General features: G+C 39.4%; 1 protein-coding gene across 1 annotated transcript in view; it reads right to left on the bottom strand.

The window, feature by feature from the left end:
• The window catches only part of LOC150079950 (DNA-directed RNA polymerase III subunit RPC3-like), a 92,437-nt gene that overhangs the window by 48,587 nt on the left and 21,574 nt on the right, over positions 1-22,276 (bottom strand). The window contains exon 3 of the mRNA XM_090383287.1: positions 12,580-12,692. Coding sequence (XP_090239413.1) covers positions 12,580-12,692 — 113 coding nt within the window. The remainder of the gene's footprint in view (positions 1-12,579; positions 12,693-22,276) is intronic.

Here is a 22,276-nt window from a genome sequence, read left to right as displayed (position 1 = left end):
CTTCTTTAATTTGTTTTTCCAACTCTTGTCGCAAGCCAAACCTTGTCTGCGAGATAAGTATGTTAGCACAGAGTCTCAGTGAGTAGTGCTTCTATCACGATGAGCAATTACACTAGTATTTCACCAGTCACTATACTTTTCTCTTTCAACAAAACATAAGGAACATTTAGGGGCAAAATGTTTACATACAAAGCAGTAAGCTAATCCTGTTGATGGTGAATACAATAACCATTCTCTCTTGTATTGCTCACCATTGGCTTTTACCCCAAAGAAATGTTTGTGAACAGTATCTTGTTTGTTTGTTTGCCACTTTTGAAAGTTCAGCAAGATTTGTCATACGGCCCATTGTGGTGGTGGCAGTCACTGGGTCCGCAGGCAATCCAATAAGCCACATCACCAGCAGAAAAATCTCGCCACAACCCTGGATCTTTTGTAGTGAATCATTTCACCCTGGTCAGCAGATTTTCATTTTCAGCAATCTTTTCAACTTCAGACAGTCTTGTAGAGCAAACTGCCTCAACATTTACGCTAGAGAATGTTGAGGCAATTTGCCTCAACATTCTCTAGCATTGCAAAGTGTGATCAGCAGCAAGACTCGTGCCAGTTGAGCCAGCCTGTGACACCTCAACATCATCATGATGTTCTGACCTTGAATTTGATTATCAGTAGTGATTCTTCATGCATCAAGAATCTGCAGATAAAGGAACCACTATGTGGCAGTGATCACAGTGTGCTGAAGTGGGATTTACTCAAAGAGGTAACTATCATCAAGGGTCAAGGGAAGGGTTTTTGCTTTCGTAAAGGTGACTACGGTGGTCTGAAACAGTATTTAAATTCTATACAGTGGAACCAACTGATGATGTTACCAACAGCAAATTCAAAATGGGAAGCATTCAAAGAATTAATCTTGGAAGCTACTAGGCTTTTCATACCAACAAAGAAATATTGTTCACGATTTAGGCCTAAATGGATGTCAGATGAACTAATTAGACATGTGAAAGAGAAGAAAAATGCATGGGATACATATAAATTAACATGTGACACAGAAGCCTATGATAGATATAAGCTGGTCTGTAACCAAGTTACAAAGGAGGTTAGGCAGGCGAAGGCAGATTACGAGAAACGTTGGCAAAGGATGCACAAGAAAAACAGCAAAGAGTTCTTTACCTATGTAAACTTTAGAAGGAAGGGGATGAATCAGATTGGTCCACTTGATAACGATGGTTCAACTGTTGATGATCGTGCTCAGGTAGCTAACAAACTAAATGAATATTTTCCATCGACATTCACACATGAGACGTTATTCAGCGAGGAGAATGCCAGAGGTGTATTCAACTCTGGCAGTAAGCTAGATAATCTTGTAATAACTGAGAGTAAAGTGGAGGAGAAATTGTTGAAGATATACACAAGAAAGACACCTGGGGGGGATGGAATCTATTTAGTTATATTAAAGGAGGCGGCAAAGGAAGTAAGCAAACCCTTAGCCATAATTATGAGAGCTTTCCTGGACTCAGGGGGAGGTACCCATGGACTGGAGATGTGCAAATGTGACCCCCAATCCAAAAAGGAGGATCAAAGGGAGACATAGGTTTTTTTTTTTTTTTTTTTTTATGAGAACCCCAAACACGAGAGGTATTATAACCTATAGTACTTAGTACCGTGCTTGGGTTGGAGATTGAGAAGACGAAAGAAGATATTTGTTGACATTGGACTTGAACTTCTGTAGATTGTAATTTTCAGGAAATACGTATGAAGGAAGGTTGTTCCAGAAAACGGCAGTTGAATGAATAAATGAGGAAGATGAAAAGTTGGTTCTGTGGGTTTGAAGTTGGACAGTAAATGGATGTTGGCTGGTGGCGGCAAGTGTTCGGACTGTTTTGAAAGAGAGAGCGGGAATTATAGAAGCCAATTCAGAAGAACAGTGCCCATGGAAGTATCTGTAGAAGAGGCATGCAGCAGAAACAGTGCGTCTATGAGGCAGCGAGTGGAGAGACTCTGTTAGAGATGAATCATTAATTAACCTAACTGCCCTCTTCTGAATGGAATCAAGAAGCCTGAGAGAGGTTTTGGGGGCACCTCCCCAGATGTGGGAACAATATTCCATGGCAGGGCGGATTTGCGATTTATACAGAGTGAGCAGCTGTTTGGGAGAAAAGTAACGCCGAGAGCGAAAGAGAAAACAAGTTTTTTAGATGCAGAGGAAGCAATATTTGTAATGTGCTTGTGCCAAGAGAGATTAGAAGTCAGGGTAATCCCCAAAAGAGATATATCATTTTGCCTAGAAATCGGAGTGTCACTAAAGATAAGCATAGGAGCAGAAGAATCCTTTTTGCGAGATATAACACAAGATTGAGTTTTAGAAGGGTTGAAATCAACTAAGTTGTCTTTGCCCCACTGGAGAATTACCTGAAGATCGGCATTTAAGGAATTGGCAGCAGATTTTCGAGAACTTGAAGCTGATTGAGCTGGACAAGGTTTCTCAAAATGGAAAGTTGAATGCAATGTGCTATCATCGGCAAAACTATGGATAGGATTTCCAGTCAATGGAAGAAGGTCATTGATATACAAGAGGAAAAGAGTGGGGGAAAGAACCGAACCTTGGGGGACACCGGCATTAGTGGAGAAGTTAGAAGACAGAGAGCCATCTACCATCACCCTCAGTGAGCGATCAGAGAGAAAACTGGATAACCAATTACTAAAAACAGTTGGCAAACCATAAGATGGAAGCTTGTTTAGAAGACCTTTATGCCAAACACGATCAAAAGCCTTTGAGATGTCAAGAGCAACTACTTGTGTTTCACCGAACCTTTCCATTGAATTAGTCCATAAATGGGTAACATAAGCCAGAATATCACCAGTGGATCGACACTGACGGAATCCATACTGGCGATCGTTGATCAGACGGAAGGTTTCTAGGTAGTTTAAGAGTTGGCGGTTAATCGATTTCTCCATTACTTTAGAAAGAGTAGAAGTAATTGCAATGGGACGATAATTGGATGGGAGGGATTTGTCACCCTTTTTAGGAACTGGCTGGATATGAGCAAATTTCCAAGCAGAAGGAAAAACACCTTTGGAATAAGAAAGTGAGAAAAGGCGGCAAAGAATAGGAGTGAGTTCAGGAGCACAGGTTTTGAGGACAAGTGGAGAAATACCATCAGGACCTGGAGCTTTCTTAGCATCAAGATTCATCAAAATCCTTCTGATATCCTTTTGACGGAAGACCACAGGAGGCATTGAATGGAGCGTGTTAGGAATGGTGGGAGGTGTTTTACCAAGATCATTAATACATGAGCTCAAAGAAAAATGGGATGCTAGCAGGTCAGCTTTATCCTTGGCTGAAGTGACAACAGAACCATCTGGTTTGGACAGAGGTGGGAGCAGAGATGGGCAAAAGTTGCGGCCAATAGCTTTGGCAAGAGACCAGAATGCTCAGCTACCATTAGGGCAAGAAGCAAGTTTTCTACTCTTAGCCTGTTCAAACTCTAGTTTGGACTGATTAATAACTGCTTTACAATTGTTGCGAGCTTTGGTGTAGGCAGAAAATGAAACTGAAGAATTAGAAACAAGCCAATTACGATATGCAACGTTCTTCTCTTGGACAGCCTTAGCACATTTATTGGAAAACCAAGGTTTAGATAAAGGACGAGATTTTAAAGTGGAGTGTGGGATAAAGGATTCCATTCCTGCAAGAATAATTTCACTGACACGATCTGAGCAAACGTTGACATCAGAAGTTTTGAAACAGTAATCAGACCAAGGAAAAGAAGAAAAGAAGTCTCGCAGGTCATCCCATTTTGTATTCTTGTAATGCCAAACAATACGAGGTTGGGAATAGCCATGAGATAAAGGTTCCATTGGAGAAGAGGCAATCACCAAGTTGTGATCTGAAGTGCCTAAAGGACCTCTCACTTCAACCTTGTACTTAGAAGGGTTGTTTGTGAGAAAAAGATCAAGCGTATTGGCTGTATGATTAGGATTGTCCGGTATTCTTGTAGGTAAATGAACAATCTGTGCTAGGTCATTAGTAATTGCAAAAGCCTCAGCATCTCGACCTGCTGGGTCGGTGTGACTAGACGGAAGCCAGCTGGAGTTGTGAACGTTAAAATCACCAAGGAAAATTACCTCACTGTTAGGAAAGTTGGACTGGAGAAAGTCAAGTTGCAAAGAGAGGAAGTCAAAGAGCTCCAAGTGATTAGTGGAGTTGGGAGAACGGTAGAGACAACAGATGAATTTTACACAATGAGGTAGAGAGATTTTAAGCCAGAGAAGATCAAAGAGAGGAGATTCCAAATTGCCAAGTCTCTGACAGGGAATATCAGAACGGACATATGCACAAGTACCGCCTTGGAGGCGAAAGGAATCATACAGCAAATAATTTGGACATCTGAGATGAGCAGTAGTTGAATCAACTGATAACTGAGATTCAGTCAGAAAAAGTACATGGGGTTTGGAAGACTGCAAGTGGGAATGGACATCGTTGAGATTAGAATTGAGACCACGTATATTTGTGAAATGAATTAGGAAGTCCTTGGGAGGTTTAGATCTTTTCGCAGATAAGCTTGCTCTATTATTTTGACAATTCATGGTGTATTCAATAGTAAGAAAAAGTGGGTGGGACATGCTGTATCAAGTAATGAAATTTTTGGATATGGCGTACATGTGGTAAGAATATACCCAGATCCTTGACATAACGTGGCCTCGACAATGCTCCCCGCATACACACTACTCGGACTCCCTCCAGTCACTATCTGGCAGAGTAGAGGTAGCAAGATTATACACTAGCTGATCCGGAAGCTTCCTAGAGAGTTACCAATAGGTTCAGTCCGGTGTACTAACTAGCAGCCGGCCTGCGAACACCGTTTTAGAGCTGTACCCTCGAAATGTAAGGAATATTGGATCTCGCCACGACATTCATCATAACCTCAAAAATCATCAATCATACTGCATGATGGAAGAGATAGGGAAGGGTTGGCCGGAACTTAGCTCTGGAGACTAAACATGGGTTCCACCACTTCAAGCCTCCAATAAGCAAAGTGGTGGTATTTCGCCGGTTGATGAGAGTCATCTACCACCTAGTACTGCCTGGTAACATAGAGGGGCGGCGTTCCTCCATGTGGTGTGGGCGCCACACCTCGACCCCTGCTTACGTTGGTTCACACCTGGGTGGTCACCCACCATGTACTTGTGCATGAAGGTTATACCCAGGATTACTAACAGTCCCACCATCGTGAAGGTGCAAGCAGAGGATTTGGCTGTCATAGACCGTCCGGACTTCGCCGAAATTGGGTCCACTTTGACTTGAGTGTCACCCGAATATCAGTTCCATCAGCGTTTTAGACTCCCAGGTAGCAAGAACAGCTTGTCTGGCATATCTGAGAGAATGTCTGTGACAACCAGACATTCTCTCAGCCAGGTAATTACAACCAGGTAATTACATTCAACCAGGTAATTACAAACCTGTTAGTTTAACTTCTGTTCCAGGGAAATTAATGGAGGCACTGGTTAAAGAAGCATTGCACGATCATCTGGACAAGACTTCAGTTATAGCTCGGACACAGCATGGGTTTGTTAAGGGAAAGTCTTGCCTGACCAATTTGATTGGATACTATGATGCAGTTAAAAAAAAAATTGGATGCAGGGAATAACTTTGATATTATATATTTGGATCTGAAAGGCTTTTGATACTGTTGCACATGGAAGACTGTTGCACAAATTGGAGCAGTGTGGCATTGGAGGCAAATTGCTGCTATGGATAAAGGGGTGGTTGAGTGGGAGAAGACAGAGTGGTAATCAATGGACACTGCTCTTCGTGGACTAATGTTATTAGTGGAGTCCCTCAGGGTTCAGTGTTGGGTCCATTGTTGTTTTCTGTATTTATAAATGATATAGATGATGGTATATCAGGCTTAATGTCCAAGTTTGCAGACGATATGAAGGTTGGCAGGGTTGTTAATGACACTAATGACAGTACACTACTGCAACAGGATCTAGAATAGTTGAGCAGATGGGCTGAGAGGTGGCAAATGAAGTTCAACATTGACAAATGTAAAGTACTATATATGGGAAGCAGTAATCCCAGAGTAACGTATCAACTCTGTGGTACCACACTGACAGTGGTAGAGAATGAAAAGGACCTGGGGGTAATTGTGGAGACAGATTTGAAGTTTTCTTTTTGTTAGTTGGCACATCGGCTTCTGTGGCCATAATGCACCACCCAAAGTTTTTGCATTTTACTCTGATCCAAGCCCGAGGTGGAATTCGAACCTGCGACCTTTGGGTTGCCAGGCAGGCACTTTACCCACCTGGCTAGCCCGGTCAGCATGAAGTTTTCTGAGCAGTGCAGACGGTCTGCAAGATAGCTCATGGTGTCTTGTCAATGATATACAGGAATTTTTCTAGAAGGGATAAGGAAGTGATTATCCCCTTGTATAAGGCAATGGTCAGGCCACACCTTGAGTACTGTATACGGGTCTGGAGGTCTCATTTTAAGAAGGATGTAGAGTTGTTGGAACGAGTACAGAGAAGGGCAACAAGATTAGTGAATGGACCAAAGGGTTGCTCTTATGAAGAAAGGCTTAAGTTTTGCAAATTACAGTGTTTGGAGACTAGGCACCTGCGAGGTGATCTGATTGAGGTGTATAAAGCCTTGAATGGTTTGAGCATGCTCAATGCGGATGGGATTTTTCTTTTTGCTCAGAATAATCGCCTGAGAGGGCATAAATTCAAATTGAGGAAAGATGGTTAAAGATGGAAAGATGTGTGGAAATTTGCCTTTAGCCAGCGGGTGGTTGATTGCTGGAAGAAACTTCCATCTGTCATTGTAGAAGTTGATAGCTTAAATAGATTCAAGGCAGAACTTCACAAACATTTGGAGTGAGTGGATGGGTGAAATAAGGTTTTTTTTTTTTTTTTTTTTGCTGATGCTATATAAGCTTGTTTTCTTGCATCATGTGCCTTTGCTAATGCTAATTTGACCAAGTGGTATTGACAGATGTGGAGGTTCATCGTCAATCTTGTCATAGTAAGATACAGTACAAGTAGCTTCTTATGGCAGAGATTTGAAAGATCAGGATGTGTACATTTTGTGAAGAAATCAGTCAGCTTTCCAGTCTTGGCCATAAATCTAAAGATTTTTTCTTTTGTTGATTCTTTATAGTCAGTTTTCTCTTTTTTGCACTACTTAAAACTCTCAAATAAGAAAAATACAGTACAGTAAAAATCAATACTCTCTGAATATAACTGCAATTACAATAACAGGTAAAAATGATATGGGGAAGGTGGAGAACAGTCACATAGAGCAATTACCAGACATCTTGTGTCTGAAAATTATAGAAGAATAAATGTTAAAAAAATACACATGAAACTTGTGAAAGCTACTATTTTAAATTTGTAATAGATACACTAATTGAGAGTAGATTTTGTTTAACTTTCAGAATCAAGACGAGTGATTTTTTTTTAAAAAATGCGGAGAAAAGTCGAACATGGCAGGCAAGAACAATACAAAAAAATCAACTAAAGTGGAGTGTGGCAGTGAAAGGGTTAAAGTTGGCATGATAGCTGCATGCCCCCTTTCCCTTGGTGCCCTAAGCACATGCTTATTTTGCTTATTGATTAATTTTGCACTGGCTAATTGTGTAGTGATGGGTTGTCTGTTGATACAGTCTGTCCACAGTACACTGTCTATAATTTCAGTCTGTGTTTTAATTGAGTAAAATTAGATATGAAATCAACTGGCAATATGAAAACAATTGCTAATTTTCTAGTGATGCACCATCCATTAATACATTCTGTTCATAGTACATCATGTCCATTGTTTCAATCTGCGCTTCTACTGAGTAGAACTAGGACAGAACTGTTTAGTGTTCTTCAATACATACAATGGACGTCTTACTGCTCCTTATTGAGCTTCTGCTGAAGTTGCGACAGACAAGCATGGTAGGATACAAAAAGGATCATCCCAAAGATGACTTTTGTCTAAGCCTAATGACACCAAACGTTCCTTGTGAGTTTAAGGTCGGAAAATTTGTGTGTCTCCTGTCTCCACACTGTGCCTTAGCTGATGACACAACCTCATTGAGAGTGCTGAGGAAAACAATGTGAAGAGTGGGGATTTCTGCTGTGTCCCATAAAAAGTGCATTGTTCTCTTTTATATCTCATTGTGATGCAGTGATTCCTGTGTAGTATTTTATTTATATTATCCTGCTCTGCTGCAAGCATCATAGTAAGCATCCTATAGTGTTGTAGATTGATTCACTTATTCTTTTCTTTATGTAACTACACATGATCTAAAAGATCTACTCGTGATGCAATGGTTCAAGCTGGACTGTTCTTTCCTTCTTCTGTATGGTACCAACTATTGGTTGCAGCATCCCCTTATGATGCAATGACTTAAATGGAACTAGTGGCCTTATCAGGAATGTACATATCAGGACATGAACACTTTCTGTTTTGAGTAATGTCAGTATGCAGATAGCAGATCCCTGGTCTGAGAGAATTTTAAGATTGTGTAAGATTTTAAAATTAGTTTAAGCACAGAAATTTTAACCAACCAGTGGTAGTGTGTATTATATGTATTACATAAATTATTTTTACGGCATTTTATATAGATGGCGGAGTTGCCAGGAAAGTTGGCTAGGCCTGCCAAGTTTAATAAATAAATAATAAATACATAGCCATCAGTGCATTTTTATATTCCATTCCTTCATCAGTTTTCTGATCTTTTTGCTAAACAGATCTACGCATTACATTTATTCATGTCAAAACAGAACTGAGAAAAATGAAAGGCAACAAGAATGTATACAGAAGAATCATACATTCCAGAGTAGCATTTCAAATTAATAGTTATAAACATTCCATACAGTAGTGAGAGAGAACTCCAGTTTGAATTGCAACTTGTACATTTAACAGAAATATTATATAATTCCATTAATAAAATATTGTTTTTTATCATAAATTTCACCTCCCACAAATTTGTAGGGAGAGGAGTTAATGATAAAAGAAATATTTTATTAATAGGATTATAACATTTACAGGCATGTAAAATTTGTCAATATTAGTCATTTTAAATTTTGTAAAACCAAACAAATAGAATTGCACATTTTTTTAAATAAATAATTGAGATTATAAAATAAAATTCATATGCTTTTCTGTGTTTGATTTCAATCATGGAGAGATATTTTCTTCCACTGAAGACTGAGGGCTGAATTTTTGACATTAAGGTTTGGGCTTATATCAATTGAGGGGTAAATACTGTTATCTATGGCTCTGCCTAAGTTGCTGATATCTTTTTTCAGTCATACAGCATTCATAAAAGACAAATCTGCTATATATTTAAAAATCTGAGACATTACCAGGAAAGCAATTTCAAAACTCTACTACACTCTGGCTTCTCACCAGCTGGCAGATGGTAAAATGATCTATATGTGATTGAAACTGAGCACAGAAAAGCATATGAATTTTGTTTAATTTCAACTACTGCACTGAAATATACTTTGCAATCCTATAGTATTGTATGGCATGGGGCAAGTGCAGAACAGTGCTAGAGATCAAAGGTACACATAATAGCCCAAGATTACAGGTACACATTAATGCAGAGCAGTGCAAGAGAATTAATTTTTTTGAAATGAACCACTCTTTTACCACGTGGATAATGCAAAATTAGTTTAAGTACTAAAAGGACTAAAATAAGGGGAACATAGCACAAATTTAAATTTGCCCTTTTTCCCCTTATTTTAGTATTAGCAATGGCCACAGTGCAAGGAAGCCTATGGCTTATGCTGCACCTGCCAAAAAATTGTCTCCATGATTTTTCCTAATACTGACGTTAGACTGACCATCTGGTAATTTCCCGCTTCACTCTTAGAACTGCCCTTATGTATTAGAGATACATTGGCACTTTTCAAATCCAACAGAATCACTCCCGAATCCAGTGATGCTCTCATAATTAGCCTCAATGGTTTAATGCATTCACTTGCTGTCTCCCTTAAGATTATAGGGTATATGCCATCAACCCCAAGAGTCTTACTGGCCTGTAGGCTCAAAAGTTTTTTCATTAAGTAAGCATATGAAATTTCAACATCATTAATTACATTTTTTTCAATTTCACTCCCATAATTTCTCATTGACATAAAGGGTTTTTCTTCTGTAAATATCGATGCAAAGTAACTGTTGAGTTCATCTGCAACTTCAGCAGGGGTATTTAATACTATCCTATGCCCATTACATATGACCCAATACAGTCAGATATGGTTTGTCTATATATGTGAAGAAATCCTTATCCCCACTCTTTGATCTCTTTGCCAGTGATTTCTCAATCTGCCTTTGCCAGCCTAACCTTTTCTGTGGCACTATTACAGATCAGTTTGTAGCTGTTATAGGCTTTTTATTGCTCTGTAACTTTTCCATGCCGTCTTTTTCTGCTCAAGTAATATAGCAACTTCCTTATTCATCCAACTTGGAATCTTTCTCGTGGAGTATTTTTTTTAATGGTATGTATGCATTCAAGGCTTCTGTGATTAATGTTTTAAATGTATACCACAATTCAATTGTATTCTTTCTCTGTGCAATATCTACCCAGTTAACAGAAGCCATGTAGCACCTTAAGGCATCATAATTTTCTTTTCTGAAATTAAAACCTATTTCTTTGCCTTTAACTACTGCTACTTCTCTCTCTTCATTGTCCACCATAGAACTTCGTGATCACTTCCTGCTACTGGTTCCTGTACTGTCAGCCCTATTATGCCATCTGGTTCATGGGTCATAATGACGTATAGAATATTCTGTTCCCCTAGTACTTTCTCTGATAGGGCGTCTCTGTAGCCAGGTGGACAGAAGCGGCAGTGCGCAGCACATGCTTCTTGATTAGACTGGGGCTCGAGCCCATGACCACCAAATACGGAGGATGCGGAAAGGTCAGGGAATGATCACCGCATATCCCCGGAACAATATGGTCTTAGTTGCTAATGCTCCTAAAAACCAGATAACAAGATAACTTTCCCTGACATGTTGGTACAAATAAAAATCATCTAGCTGATTTAAAAATTTTGTCCCCCATGTGGAGTTTCCTTCCCATTTGCTCCAATCAATTAGAGGCACATTAAAATCACCCATGATAAGACATTGATGCTTACTTGCCCATTCCATTTGCATGTAGAGGCTCTCATCATAATCATCAGAATCACCTGGCCTGCAGATTACTCCCACCCTCACTATACATTTGCTTCCAACTATCTCACACCATACAGATTCTATACTAGCATGCGAAACATCTGAATCCGGGAAAGCTATCTTTGCACTCAGTCTGCTTTTTGATATGAAGTATGATCCCACCACCCCTTCTATCTTCCCTGTCCTTCCTAAATACATTATACATATGGTACTAAAACTCATCATCCCCTATCTCTGGGTGGCACCATGTTTGCGTAAGCCCTATTATGTCAGTGTTACTTGTCCTAACCAGCAGTTCGAATTCACTCATTTTATTGATGACACTTCTGACACAGCCCTTAAAGTTATTTAAGCTTGCTTCCCTGGCATTAGCTACCTGCTAATTTGAAACGTTACTGCCCTGAGAACATTTTGTAATATGATCTGTTGCAGTAACAAACAAGAACTCTTGAGGTATGTGTAAGCATTACTTTGACCAGTATTATCAGATAAATGTGTATCTATATTACCCTTGTCCCCCCAAACTAGCAGTTTCCCTGAACCTTTAAGATATCCTCAATAGTACTGGCAAAAACTCTTGCACCACCTTTGTTTAAATGTATCCCATCCCTAAAAAACAGATTCCGTCTACCTACAAGTGCACGCCAAGCTGATATAAATTTCCTACCAACAGCCCTGCAGAGTCTTTCAAGTCTTGAGTTAATCCACAAGGCTTTCAGCATATAATTTCTCCTATCGTGCCTGGGCAGAATTGCAGACACATAGACAATTGTAACCTAACTCGCGGCATTTCTTCAGCATGGTCCTAAATTTGTCTAACAAATCATCAGATCGTGTATGCTTTATGTCATTAGTCCCCACATGAATAATAATATTCTCTTTACCCCCCTTAAAATCTGACAGTCTGTTGGTGACATCATTAATAGTTGCTCTGAGCAGACATATCCTGGTTCTAGTCCACCGATCCTTATTACAAAAAATATTTCCCGTTTCCCTGACAATGGAGTCTCCTAATAGAATTAAGTCCTGTATGGTCTGATGATGGGTTTCAGCAAGGATACTGAAATGTTATCTTTGTAATAAGTTTAGGAATTAGGTCAGAGCACTTAATAATTAAACCAATTTTGCAATATACACACGGTGTAAAAACGGTTCATTTCAAAATTTAATCCATAAAAAAAAATAATAATAATAATTTAAAGAAATAATTCAAATGCACCTGAAGTGTAATGCAATGCATATATTTCCTAACTTATTTTATTCCACTGAAATTATTCTTTTATGTTCTTTCATCATTATTTTTTCACATCAATTTAGGCAGGCAAGTATGCAAAACCAGTTTGTTTTTTTTATTCCAGTTTAATATAAATAAATGTTGTTTCTAGATAATACATTAATAACAGACTGAATACATTTTGGCTTTGCTTCTATGATTTGGCTTAGTACTTCTTGTATACAAGAACTCATGGGCATCTGTCCAGCCTGAAGAATTTCTTCAACCAGGAGTTCTGCTGTATCTCCATATCTAAGTGACAAAGAATACAGTAATGATTAAGAAAAATATAACTGAATAGGCAAAAATTTCAAGCATTAAAAAATGCACCTGATTAGACATATAGATGTAAAAGTATAAGTATAAACATATACCAAATGGCCAAATGGATTAAGTAAAAAAAAAATAATTACAACATACACTGAGGAGTCAAAACATTATGACCACCTACTTAACAGCATGTTGGGCTGCCTTTTGCCATAATAACCAATTGCACCTGGCATGGAATCGACTTCATCACACTGTAGAAGGTGTCCTCGGGTATCCTGGACCAGCTGGACAGAAGGATGTCCCAGAGTTGGGCAATGGAGCAAGGCACTGGCATGGACTGGCAAATGCTGCTTTCCACCACATCCCACAAATGTATGATGGGATTGATGTTGGAAGAATTTGTCAGCCAGCAGAGCACACAAAATGCTTGGACATGATCCTTGGACATTATGCAGCTCTTGTGAAGCTCTTGCAATAACCGAAGAGAAACTTACCATGTGGTACTACACTCAGGGAAGTGGAAAGTGAAAAAGACCTGGGGGTAATTGTGCAATCAAATATGAAGTTTGTTGAGCAGTGCAGACGGGCTGCCAGGGCAGGTCACGGAGCCTTGTCTTGTCAATGATATATAGGAATTTTGCTAACAGTGATATCGAAGTGATTATCCCGTTATACAAGGCAATGGTCAGGCCACACTTAGAGTACTATGTACAAGTCTGGAGGCCTCATTTTAGGAAGGATGTAGAGTTGCTAGAACGAGTACAAAGAAGGGTAACAAAATTGGTTGGAGGAACAAAGGGGTGCTCTTACAAGAAAGGCTTAAGTTCTGAAAATTGCAGTGCCTGGAGAGTAGGCACCTGCAAGGTGATCTGATTGAGGTGTATAAGGCCCTGAATGGGTTGAGCAAGTTGAATGTTGATGGGATTCTTCCTCTTGCTCAGATTAAGAATCTGAGGGGGCACAGATTCAAATTGAGAAAAGACAGTTGTAGAATAGATGTGCAGAAATTTGCGTTTAGTCAGCGAGTAGTTGATTGGTGGAACAGACTTCCATCTTTTGTTGTGGAAGTTGATAGCCTAAATAAATTTAAAGCTGAGCTGGACAGGCATTTGGAACGAATGGAGGGGTGAAATGGAAGTTTTTTGGCTGATGCTGCATAAGCTTGCTTTTTTTGCCTCATATGCCTCTACTAATGCTAAGGCATATCTTGTTGAAAGAGTCCACTGCCATCTGGATACATGGTCAATGCTTGGACCATAATCCTCAAACCATTCCTCAAACCATACAGCCCTTGTGACACAAGGGTTGCTCTTGTTGAAACAGTCCAGTGCCATCTACATACAGGGTCACCATATAGGGCTAATTTTGGTCTGAAACAATGCCGAAGTAGGATCTGGTGATGAGGGAACCCTCAAGGTTGCCTATGAAAATATCCCCCAGCCTAGGATGAATAGATGTTTTCATCTATCCATTCTAGAGAATACATGCATGGACTGGTTGCAGATGTTCACTTGCTCACCATCAAATATGCACCTGTCCACAAGCATGATGGAGCTTTGAACCTTGATTCATCAGATCAGGTGACCCTTTTCCAGTTGCCCAATGTCCAGGAACAGTGCTCCTGTCCCCACTGCAAGTGGAGGTGTTGATGACGGTCAACAACATAGGTACAGGAACAGGTCATCTACTCAGTAGGCCAATCCAAAAGCGTGTTTGCTGGATGGTAGTAGTAATAATGGCAAATGATGCAAGAAAGCTAGTTATTGTTGGTGACCATAAATGTTTCTCTGTGTACCCTGGTTGTGGTCGGCCATTAATTGAGGGTTCACGAGTCACCTGTTGTCCCAGACAGCATGTACCAAGCGCCATTCATCTCAACTGTCAATCAATGGCAGTCTCCCCATCCTGGCATATTAAATGGTTGTGTGTCCCTCTTAAGACCATTCCCACCACACTTCACTATGGCGGCCCTTGAACAGTCAACAATGCCTGTGTTGCTGAGATGCTGGCCCTACCTTCCTGGCACTGCAAATCACTCCTGTTCAAAATCCACCACGACCTTCCCTTTCCCCATTGCATGGACTTTGTACTGATGAACTGACAGGCACTACTCTGCTGTCACTATATACAGGGTGTACTATAACATGTGGGACCTATTTCAGGCATGCATTTAGGACGTAAAAATTATAAAAAAAAAAAAGTTTGTGTAAATATAGATCTGATTGCCTTGTTTGCAAGTTACAGCCATTTTTGTGTTCCAGCAACTAGCTGCTTACGTTCACAGGAAATGCACAAAATAACTAACATGTGCTTGTATACAAGCCTGCAAACACCTCATCACAGACCTCCTCACCTGCTTAAAAGTTCCAGGTGGAACAGGTGTCTATCAGATTTGATGTTCTGGTGTGCTGATGGGTCTACCACCACCCGAAACTCATTTTTTTAATGAACTGGTTTCTGCAAGGCATTCGTGTATAAAATGAAAGGTCATTTTATTTGATACATGACAGTTAAGGAAGTTTTTCTGCATACAGACATCTTGCCTCAGCTGCATTGCATCTAGCAAGTCCATACATGAGATGCATGTTTTCCATCTATCGATGTGAATAAGCATAGCAAATGCACAATATCAAAATGTTAGTAACAAGATCCAAATGTAGAATGCTTTTCATGAGAAATAACTGAAATCACTCAAAGAACACTATGGGGTCTTGTTTACATAAATATCAGGAAGGTCCTCTATGAGAAATTGAGCATTTTTTGTAAACAGTTGAATGGAGCCAGCTATGCTAACTCAGTTTGTGAAAAGAATTGCCGGAACACAAAAATGGCTGCGACTCAGTAAATTCAGACCTATTTTTACATGAACTTTTTTGTTTTTAGATCCTAAAGCCATCCCTGAAGTGGGTCCCACAAGTTTTATAATACACCCTGTATATGGTGCACTGGTTGGTGACATCATTCCCAGGTGCTGTAGGATGTGTCTACTTGTGGACATAATGTTTTGGCTCATGAGTGTATCAATGTGTGATACATACCAGAATAATCACTAATGATTCTATTGCTCTCTTTGTACAGGCTAACATGAAGTGAGGTGACAAAGGAAAGAGAACAGCTGTTATAGAGGTGTGCAAATCAAGAGCAGTCTTCATCCAATATTTTCAAATTGCTCCAGTCATTGGGAATTATCAGATTTGTCTATCTCACTATTATAAGATGCAGTACATCCAAAAAATACATGAATGCACTAGATATGGTCAGCCATGCAAGGCTGTCTAAAACTAAATTCATTAAAATCATCTCTGTAAACAAAAGGCAATAGCTAGGAAAATGAGATTACTACCTGGAACCATGTCAAAGTTAATTAAACCAGATGTAAACACATGCTCAGGTTGCAATCAAAATTCTTACTATGATCAAGAAAAAAAAAAAAAAAAACAAACTCAGAGAAATCCTCTTCAAATATAAGAAAATCTTCACTATTAAAGAAAAATTTAATTGTAAAAATGATAAAGTTTGTGTCCATAGCATAAACGTTGGACAAACTTTGTGTCAATATTTGTTTCAGCTATTATTTTATTTATTATTATTAGCCATATGGTGCAAGGAAGCCCGAGGCTTTTGCTGCACCAGCCAAAAGAAAAAAAATTTCTGAGTTACCATGAGAGAGAGAGAGAGAGAGAGAGAGAGAGAGAAGGGAGGGAAATCACCAAAAAAGAGAAGAATGATGATATCCAGCTCAGGACTCTGGGTGTGCCAAGCCCATACTCATCAGATGTGAGCCCATGGGGTTATGAAGGTCACAATCTCCTATTTCTGTGAATAAGACCTTTAGCATTAGTATACGCATATGATGCAAGAAAGCAAGCTCATACAGCATAAGCCCAAAAAAAAAAAAATTCACATTTCACCCATCCATTTGCTCCAAGCGTTTCTCCAGTTCTTCCTTCAATTTATTTAGGCTATCAACTTCAGATTTATTTAAACTATCAGATTTATTCAACTTCAATTTATTTAGGCTATCAGATGGAAGTTTGTCCCAGCAATCAACCACTGTTACCTAAAGGAAAATTTCCGCACATCTATTCTACAACTGTCTTTCCTCAATTTGAATTTATGTCCCCCCTGGTACATAATCTGAGAAAGAGGAAGAATCCCGTCGGCATTAAGCTGGTTCAAACCATTCAAGGTATTATTTTCAAAATTATTAAATTATTATATTGAAAATTATTTTCAAAACTTAAGATTTTGTTCCTCTCACCAATTCCAGCAGCCCCACATCTTTCCTAAAATGAGGCTTCCAGACCTACATGCAGTACTCAAGGTGTGGCCTGACCATTGCCTTATACAAAGGGATAATCATCCCCTTATCCCTGCTATAAAAGTTCCTGTATATCTTTGACAAGACCCCACGAGCCGCTCTGGCAGCCAGTCTGCACTGCTCTGAAAACTTCATATGTGACGGCAATTACCCACAGGTCTTTTTCATTCTCCACTACCCTGAGTACAGTACTGTAGAATTGGTATGTTACTCTGGGGTTCATCATCATCATCAGCCATTTTAAATCCAGTGCAGGATGAAGGCCTCTCCAGCAACTTTCCGGTTCCTTCTGTTTTGAGCACTGGCCATCCATTTACTACCCAAAAACTCATGAATTTCATCTATCCATCTCCGCCTTTGTCTTCCAGGTTTCCTTCTAGCTCCTCTTGGGTACCATTCTGTTATTTTCTTAGTCCATCTGTCATAATGTCTTCGAGCTATGTGTCCTGCCCAAGACCATTTTAGTTCTTTAGTTTTGATAAGAATGTCCTTTACTTGAGTTTGCTGCCTAATCCATGTGTTTCTCTTCTTATCTAACAGTCTGATTCCCAATATAATTCATTCCATTCTTCGCTGTGTAGTTCTCAGCTTCTCTTCCATTCTTTTGGTGAGTGCCTAAGTTTCACTTCCACAAGTCATGGTGGGGAGTATATATTGGTTCATTATTTTATGTTTCAGATTGGGATATTGCTCCTCAGTATGTGAACCATACTTCCTGAATGCTATCCATCTAAACTTTATTCGTCTCTTGACTTCCAGCCATTTATCATTATTACAGCTAATGACTTCTCCCATATAAGTATATAACTCCACCTTTTCAATTACTGCTCCTTCAATCATTATATCCCTTTCTGTGGCATACTTGTTCATCATTACTTTTGCTTTAGCCATGTTCATCTTTAGTCCAAAATTCTTACTAACCCTGTATAACTGATTAAGATTTTCCTCTAATTCTTTGGGATTGTGGCTTATGACCACAATGTTATCTGCAAATCATAAATGGTTTAGGTACTCTCCATTCACATTGACTCCTTTCTGCGACCAGTCTAATCTTCTGAAAGCTTCCTCAAGGGCAGCAGTAAACAACTTAGGAGATATTGTCTCTCCTTGTCAAGCTCCTTTCCCAATTTTAAATTTGCTACTGTCTTTGTCTAGTCTAATAAAGGAGATAGCATTCTCATATATTTCTTCAAAATCATAATATATGGGGTATCCATGCCTTGTCTTTCCAGTGCCAGAACATTGCCTTATGCTGTATGGAGTCAAATGCCTTTCCATAATCCACAAATGCCAGGCATAATGGTGCTTTATATTCATTTGCTTTCTCCATTAGCTATGATATTACATGAAGGTGATCCATAGTTGAGAATCCTGTCCTAAAGCCAGCTTGCTCTTTCAGTTGATTCTCATCAAGTATTCTTTCTAATCTGTTAGTAATGACCCTTGTGAACAACTTGTAGATGTGGGATAACAAACTAATTGGTCTATAATTTCCTCTTTCTGATTTATCTCCTTTTTATGTAGCAAAACTATGATTGCATTATTCCACTCCTTAGGCGTCACACCTTTTCTAATGCATTTTGCAAAGAGTCTTGCCAGTTTTTGTGTCATGTCTCTTTCTCCCAATTTTAACAACTCTACAGTAACTTCATTTTCTCCCAAGGCTTTCTGATTCTTCATTTTCTTCAATGCATGTTCTACCTCATCAGGAAGGATATTGGGTGTCATATGTGTTACTAATTTGCGATCCATCTTCCCCACTGCTGGCATCATCCCCTTGCTCTTTGTATAATTTTTCTATAGTAGTCTTCCGCTATTTGAATTATGCCTTCTCTGCTATTTATAAGTACACCATCGCTATTCTTCAGTTTCCGTATCATTTGTCTTTCTGTAGTAGTAGTGGCATGTGATGCAAGAAAGCAAATGTATGAGCTTATGCAGCATCAGCCAAAAAAAAAATCACACCATTCCCTCCAAATGCCTGTCCAGTTCCTCCTTAAATTTATTCAACCTATCAACTTACACAACGACAGATGGAAGTTTGTTCCAGCAATTAACCACCCGCTGGCTAAAGGCAAATTTCCGCACATCTATTCTACATCTGTCCTTTCTTAATTTTAATTTATGCCCCCTTAGGTTCGTAATCTGAACAAGTGGAAGGATCCCATCAGAATTCAGTGTGCTCAACCCATTCAAGGCCTTATACACCTCAATCAGATCACCGCGCAGGTGCCTAGTCTCCAGCCACTGCAATTTGCAGAACTTAATCCTCTCTTGATAAGAGGATCCCTTCGTTCCCCCCTCACAAATCTTGTTGCCCTTCTCTGTACACGCTCAAATAAATCTACATCCTTCCTAAAATGAGGCCTCCAGACCTGTACGCAGTACTCAAGGCGTGGCCTGACCATTGCCGTATACAGAGGGATAATCACCTCCTTTTCCCTGCTAGCAAAATTCCTATATATCATTAACAAAACCCCATGACCTGCCCTGGCAGCCTGTCTGCATTGCTCAGAAAACTTCATATCTGCCTGCACAATTACTCCCAGGTCTTTTTCATTTTCTACCACCTTAAGTGTAGTACCACACAGTTGGTACGTTTCTCTGGGGTTACTTCTACCCATATGCAGTACTTTGCATTTGTCAAGGTTAAACTTCAGTTGCCACTTCTTAGCCCATCTGCCCAAATTATCTAGATCCTGTTGCAGTAGCACACTGCCATTACTATCATTAACAACCCTGCCAACCTTTGTATCATCTGCAAACTTCGACATTAAGCCTGATATACCTTCATCAATATCATTGATAAATATACAAAACAACAGTGGACCCAACACCGAACACTGTGGGACTCCACTAATAACATTAGTCCAAGAAGAGCAGCACCCATTGATTACCACCCTCTGTCTTCTCGCACTTAACCATCCTTTTATCCATTGTAGCAACTTACCCTTAATACCATTCTGCTCCAATTTGTACAAAAGTCTTCCATGCACAACAGTGTCAAAAGCTTTCCTGAAATCCAAATATATGATATCAAAATTATTTTTTGCATCCAGTTCCTTTGTAACCACATCATAATATCCTATCAAATTTGTCAGACCAGACTTTCCCTTAACAAACCCATGCTGTGTCTGAATTATTGCTGCAGTCTTGTCTAGATGATCCTGCAATGCATCTTTAACCAGCGACTCCATTATTTTACCCGGAACAGAAGTTAAACTAACTGGTCTGTAATTACTCGTGTCACCCTTCGATCCCCCTTTGTATTACTGCTCATGGCTGCTGACTTAAGTCCTTTGTTTTTCCTTAATGCTCGTTGTACTTTTCTTGCATTAAATCTTCTTATGTCCTCTCTGAGTCTCTTTCTAATGGCTTTGCATAACTCAGTATACTCAATTTTCTCCTTGTCAGTGTTTATCTTGCTCTTCATTTGTCATCTGCGGTTCATCATGACAAGTGTTTCTTGACTAATTTTTTCTTCTTTCGATTTCTTTTTACCTATAAGTTTCTTGGGCTTTATCAACATTGTTATATTCCTCATCAATATCTTGGTCGAGCAATCTGCAGAAGCTCAAACTTGTTCTTAAGTTCCAGTACATACTGCTTTTTCTCCTCTTCTGTTACCTCAAAGAACTTCGTATTATTTACTCGAGTCAGTTTTTTCCTTTCTTTTCTTACATCTATATCAAGTGTGCATCTTACCATTCTATGATCACTTCCAACATTTGCCTTATTCAGCACAGATATGCAGTATGGACCCATATGCAGTACTTTGCATTTGTCAATGTTAAAATTCAGTTGCTCCCTCTCAGCCCATCTGCCCAACTTTTCTAGATCTGTATCATACCGAAATTAACAATCCTGCCAACTTTCATATTGTATGAAAACCTGGACATTAAGCCTGATATATCTTCATCAGTATCATTGATAAATATACAAAACAACAATGGGTCCAACACTGAACCATGGCTGACTGCACTAATAACATTAGTCCATGAAGAGCAGTGTCCATTGATTACTACTCTCTTCTCCAATCAACTATCCCCTTAATCATAGCAGCAACTTGCCCTTAATGCCACACTGCTCCAATTTGAACAGCAGTCTTCCACGTGCAACAGTATCAAGAACTTTCCTGATATCCAAGTATATGATAACAAAATTATTTTTTGCATTCAGTTCCTTTGTGACAACATCGTAGTACCTAATGGTCAGACAAGACTTCCCTTAACAAACCCATGCTGTGTCTGAATTATACCTACAGTCTTGCCTAGATGATCCTGCAATGCTTCTTTAACTAGTGACTCCATTATTTTCATCAGAACAGAAATTACTCATGTCACCCTTTGATCACCCCTTTGTGAATTGGAGATTTGCATATCTCCAGTCCATGGGGACCTCCTCTGAATCTAAGGATGCTCTCATAATTATGGCTAAACATTTGCTTACTTCCTTTGCTGCCTCCTGTAATATAACTGGATAGATCCTATCCACCTCAGGTGTCTTTCTTATATTTAACTTCAAACAATTTCTCCTCCACTCTGCTCTCAGTTATTACAAAATCATATGGCTCCCTGTTAGAGTTTGATAAACTTCTGGTCTCCACTTCTCTACAGAATTCCTCACGTGTGAATTTAGATGCAATATTCTCATTCAGTTTGTCAGCTACCTGAGCAGGATCAACACTCAAACCATCGATATCAAATGGACCAATCTGATTCGACCCATTCCTTCTAAAGTTTACATAAGTAAAGAAGTCTTTGCTGTTTTTCTTTCTATCCTTTGCCAAAGTTTTCTCATGATCTGCCTTTGCTTGCCTAACCTCCTTTGTGACTTGATTACAGACTAGCGTATATCTTCCATAGGTTTCTGTGTTGCCTGATAATTTATATGCATCCCGTGCATTTTTCTTCTCTTCCAGGAGTCTTATTATTATTATTATTATTATTAGCTATATAGTGCAAGGAAGCCTAAGGCTTATGCTGCACCAGCCAAAAACAAATTCCCAAGTTACCCTGAGAGTGAGAGAGAGAGAGAGAGAGTCAAAAGTAGAAGGGAATCACCAAAAAAGCGAAAATTGATGATAGCCAGCTCAGGACCCTGGGTGTGCCAAGACTATACTCACCAGATGTGAGTCCCTGGGTTATAGTTCATATGACATCCACTTAGGCATAAACCTTGAACAGTATTTCTTGGTTGCTACCAAAAGCCTAGCAGCTTGCATGATTAATTCCTTGAATGAATT

Source organism: Mastigoproctus giganteus, chromosome 10, assembly GCF_048544385.1.
Source record: "Mastigoproctus giganteus isolate SK-2022 chromosome 10, ASM4854438v1, whole genome shotgun sequence".
In the NCBI taxonomy this organism is placed as follows: domain Eukaryota; kingdom Metazoa; phylum Arthropoda; class Arachnida; order Uropygi; family Thelyphonidae; genus Mastigoproctus; species Mastigoproctus giganteus.
This window is presented reverse-complemented; position numbering and strand designations above follow the sequence as displayed.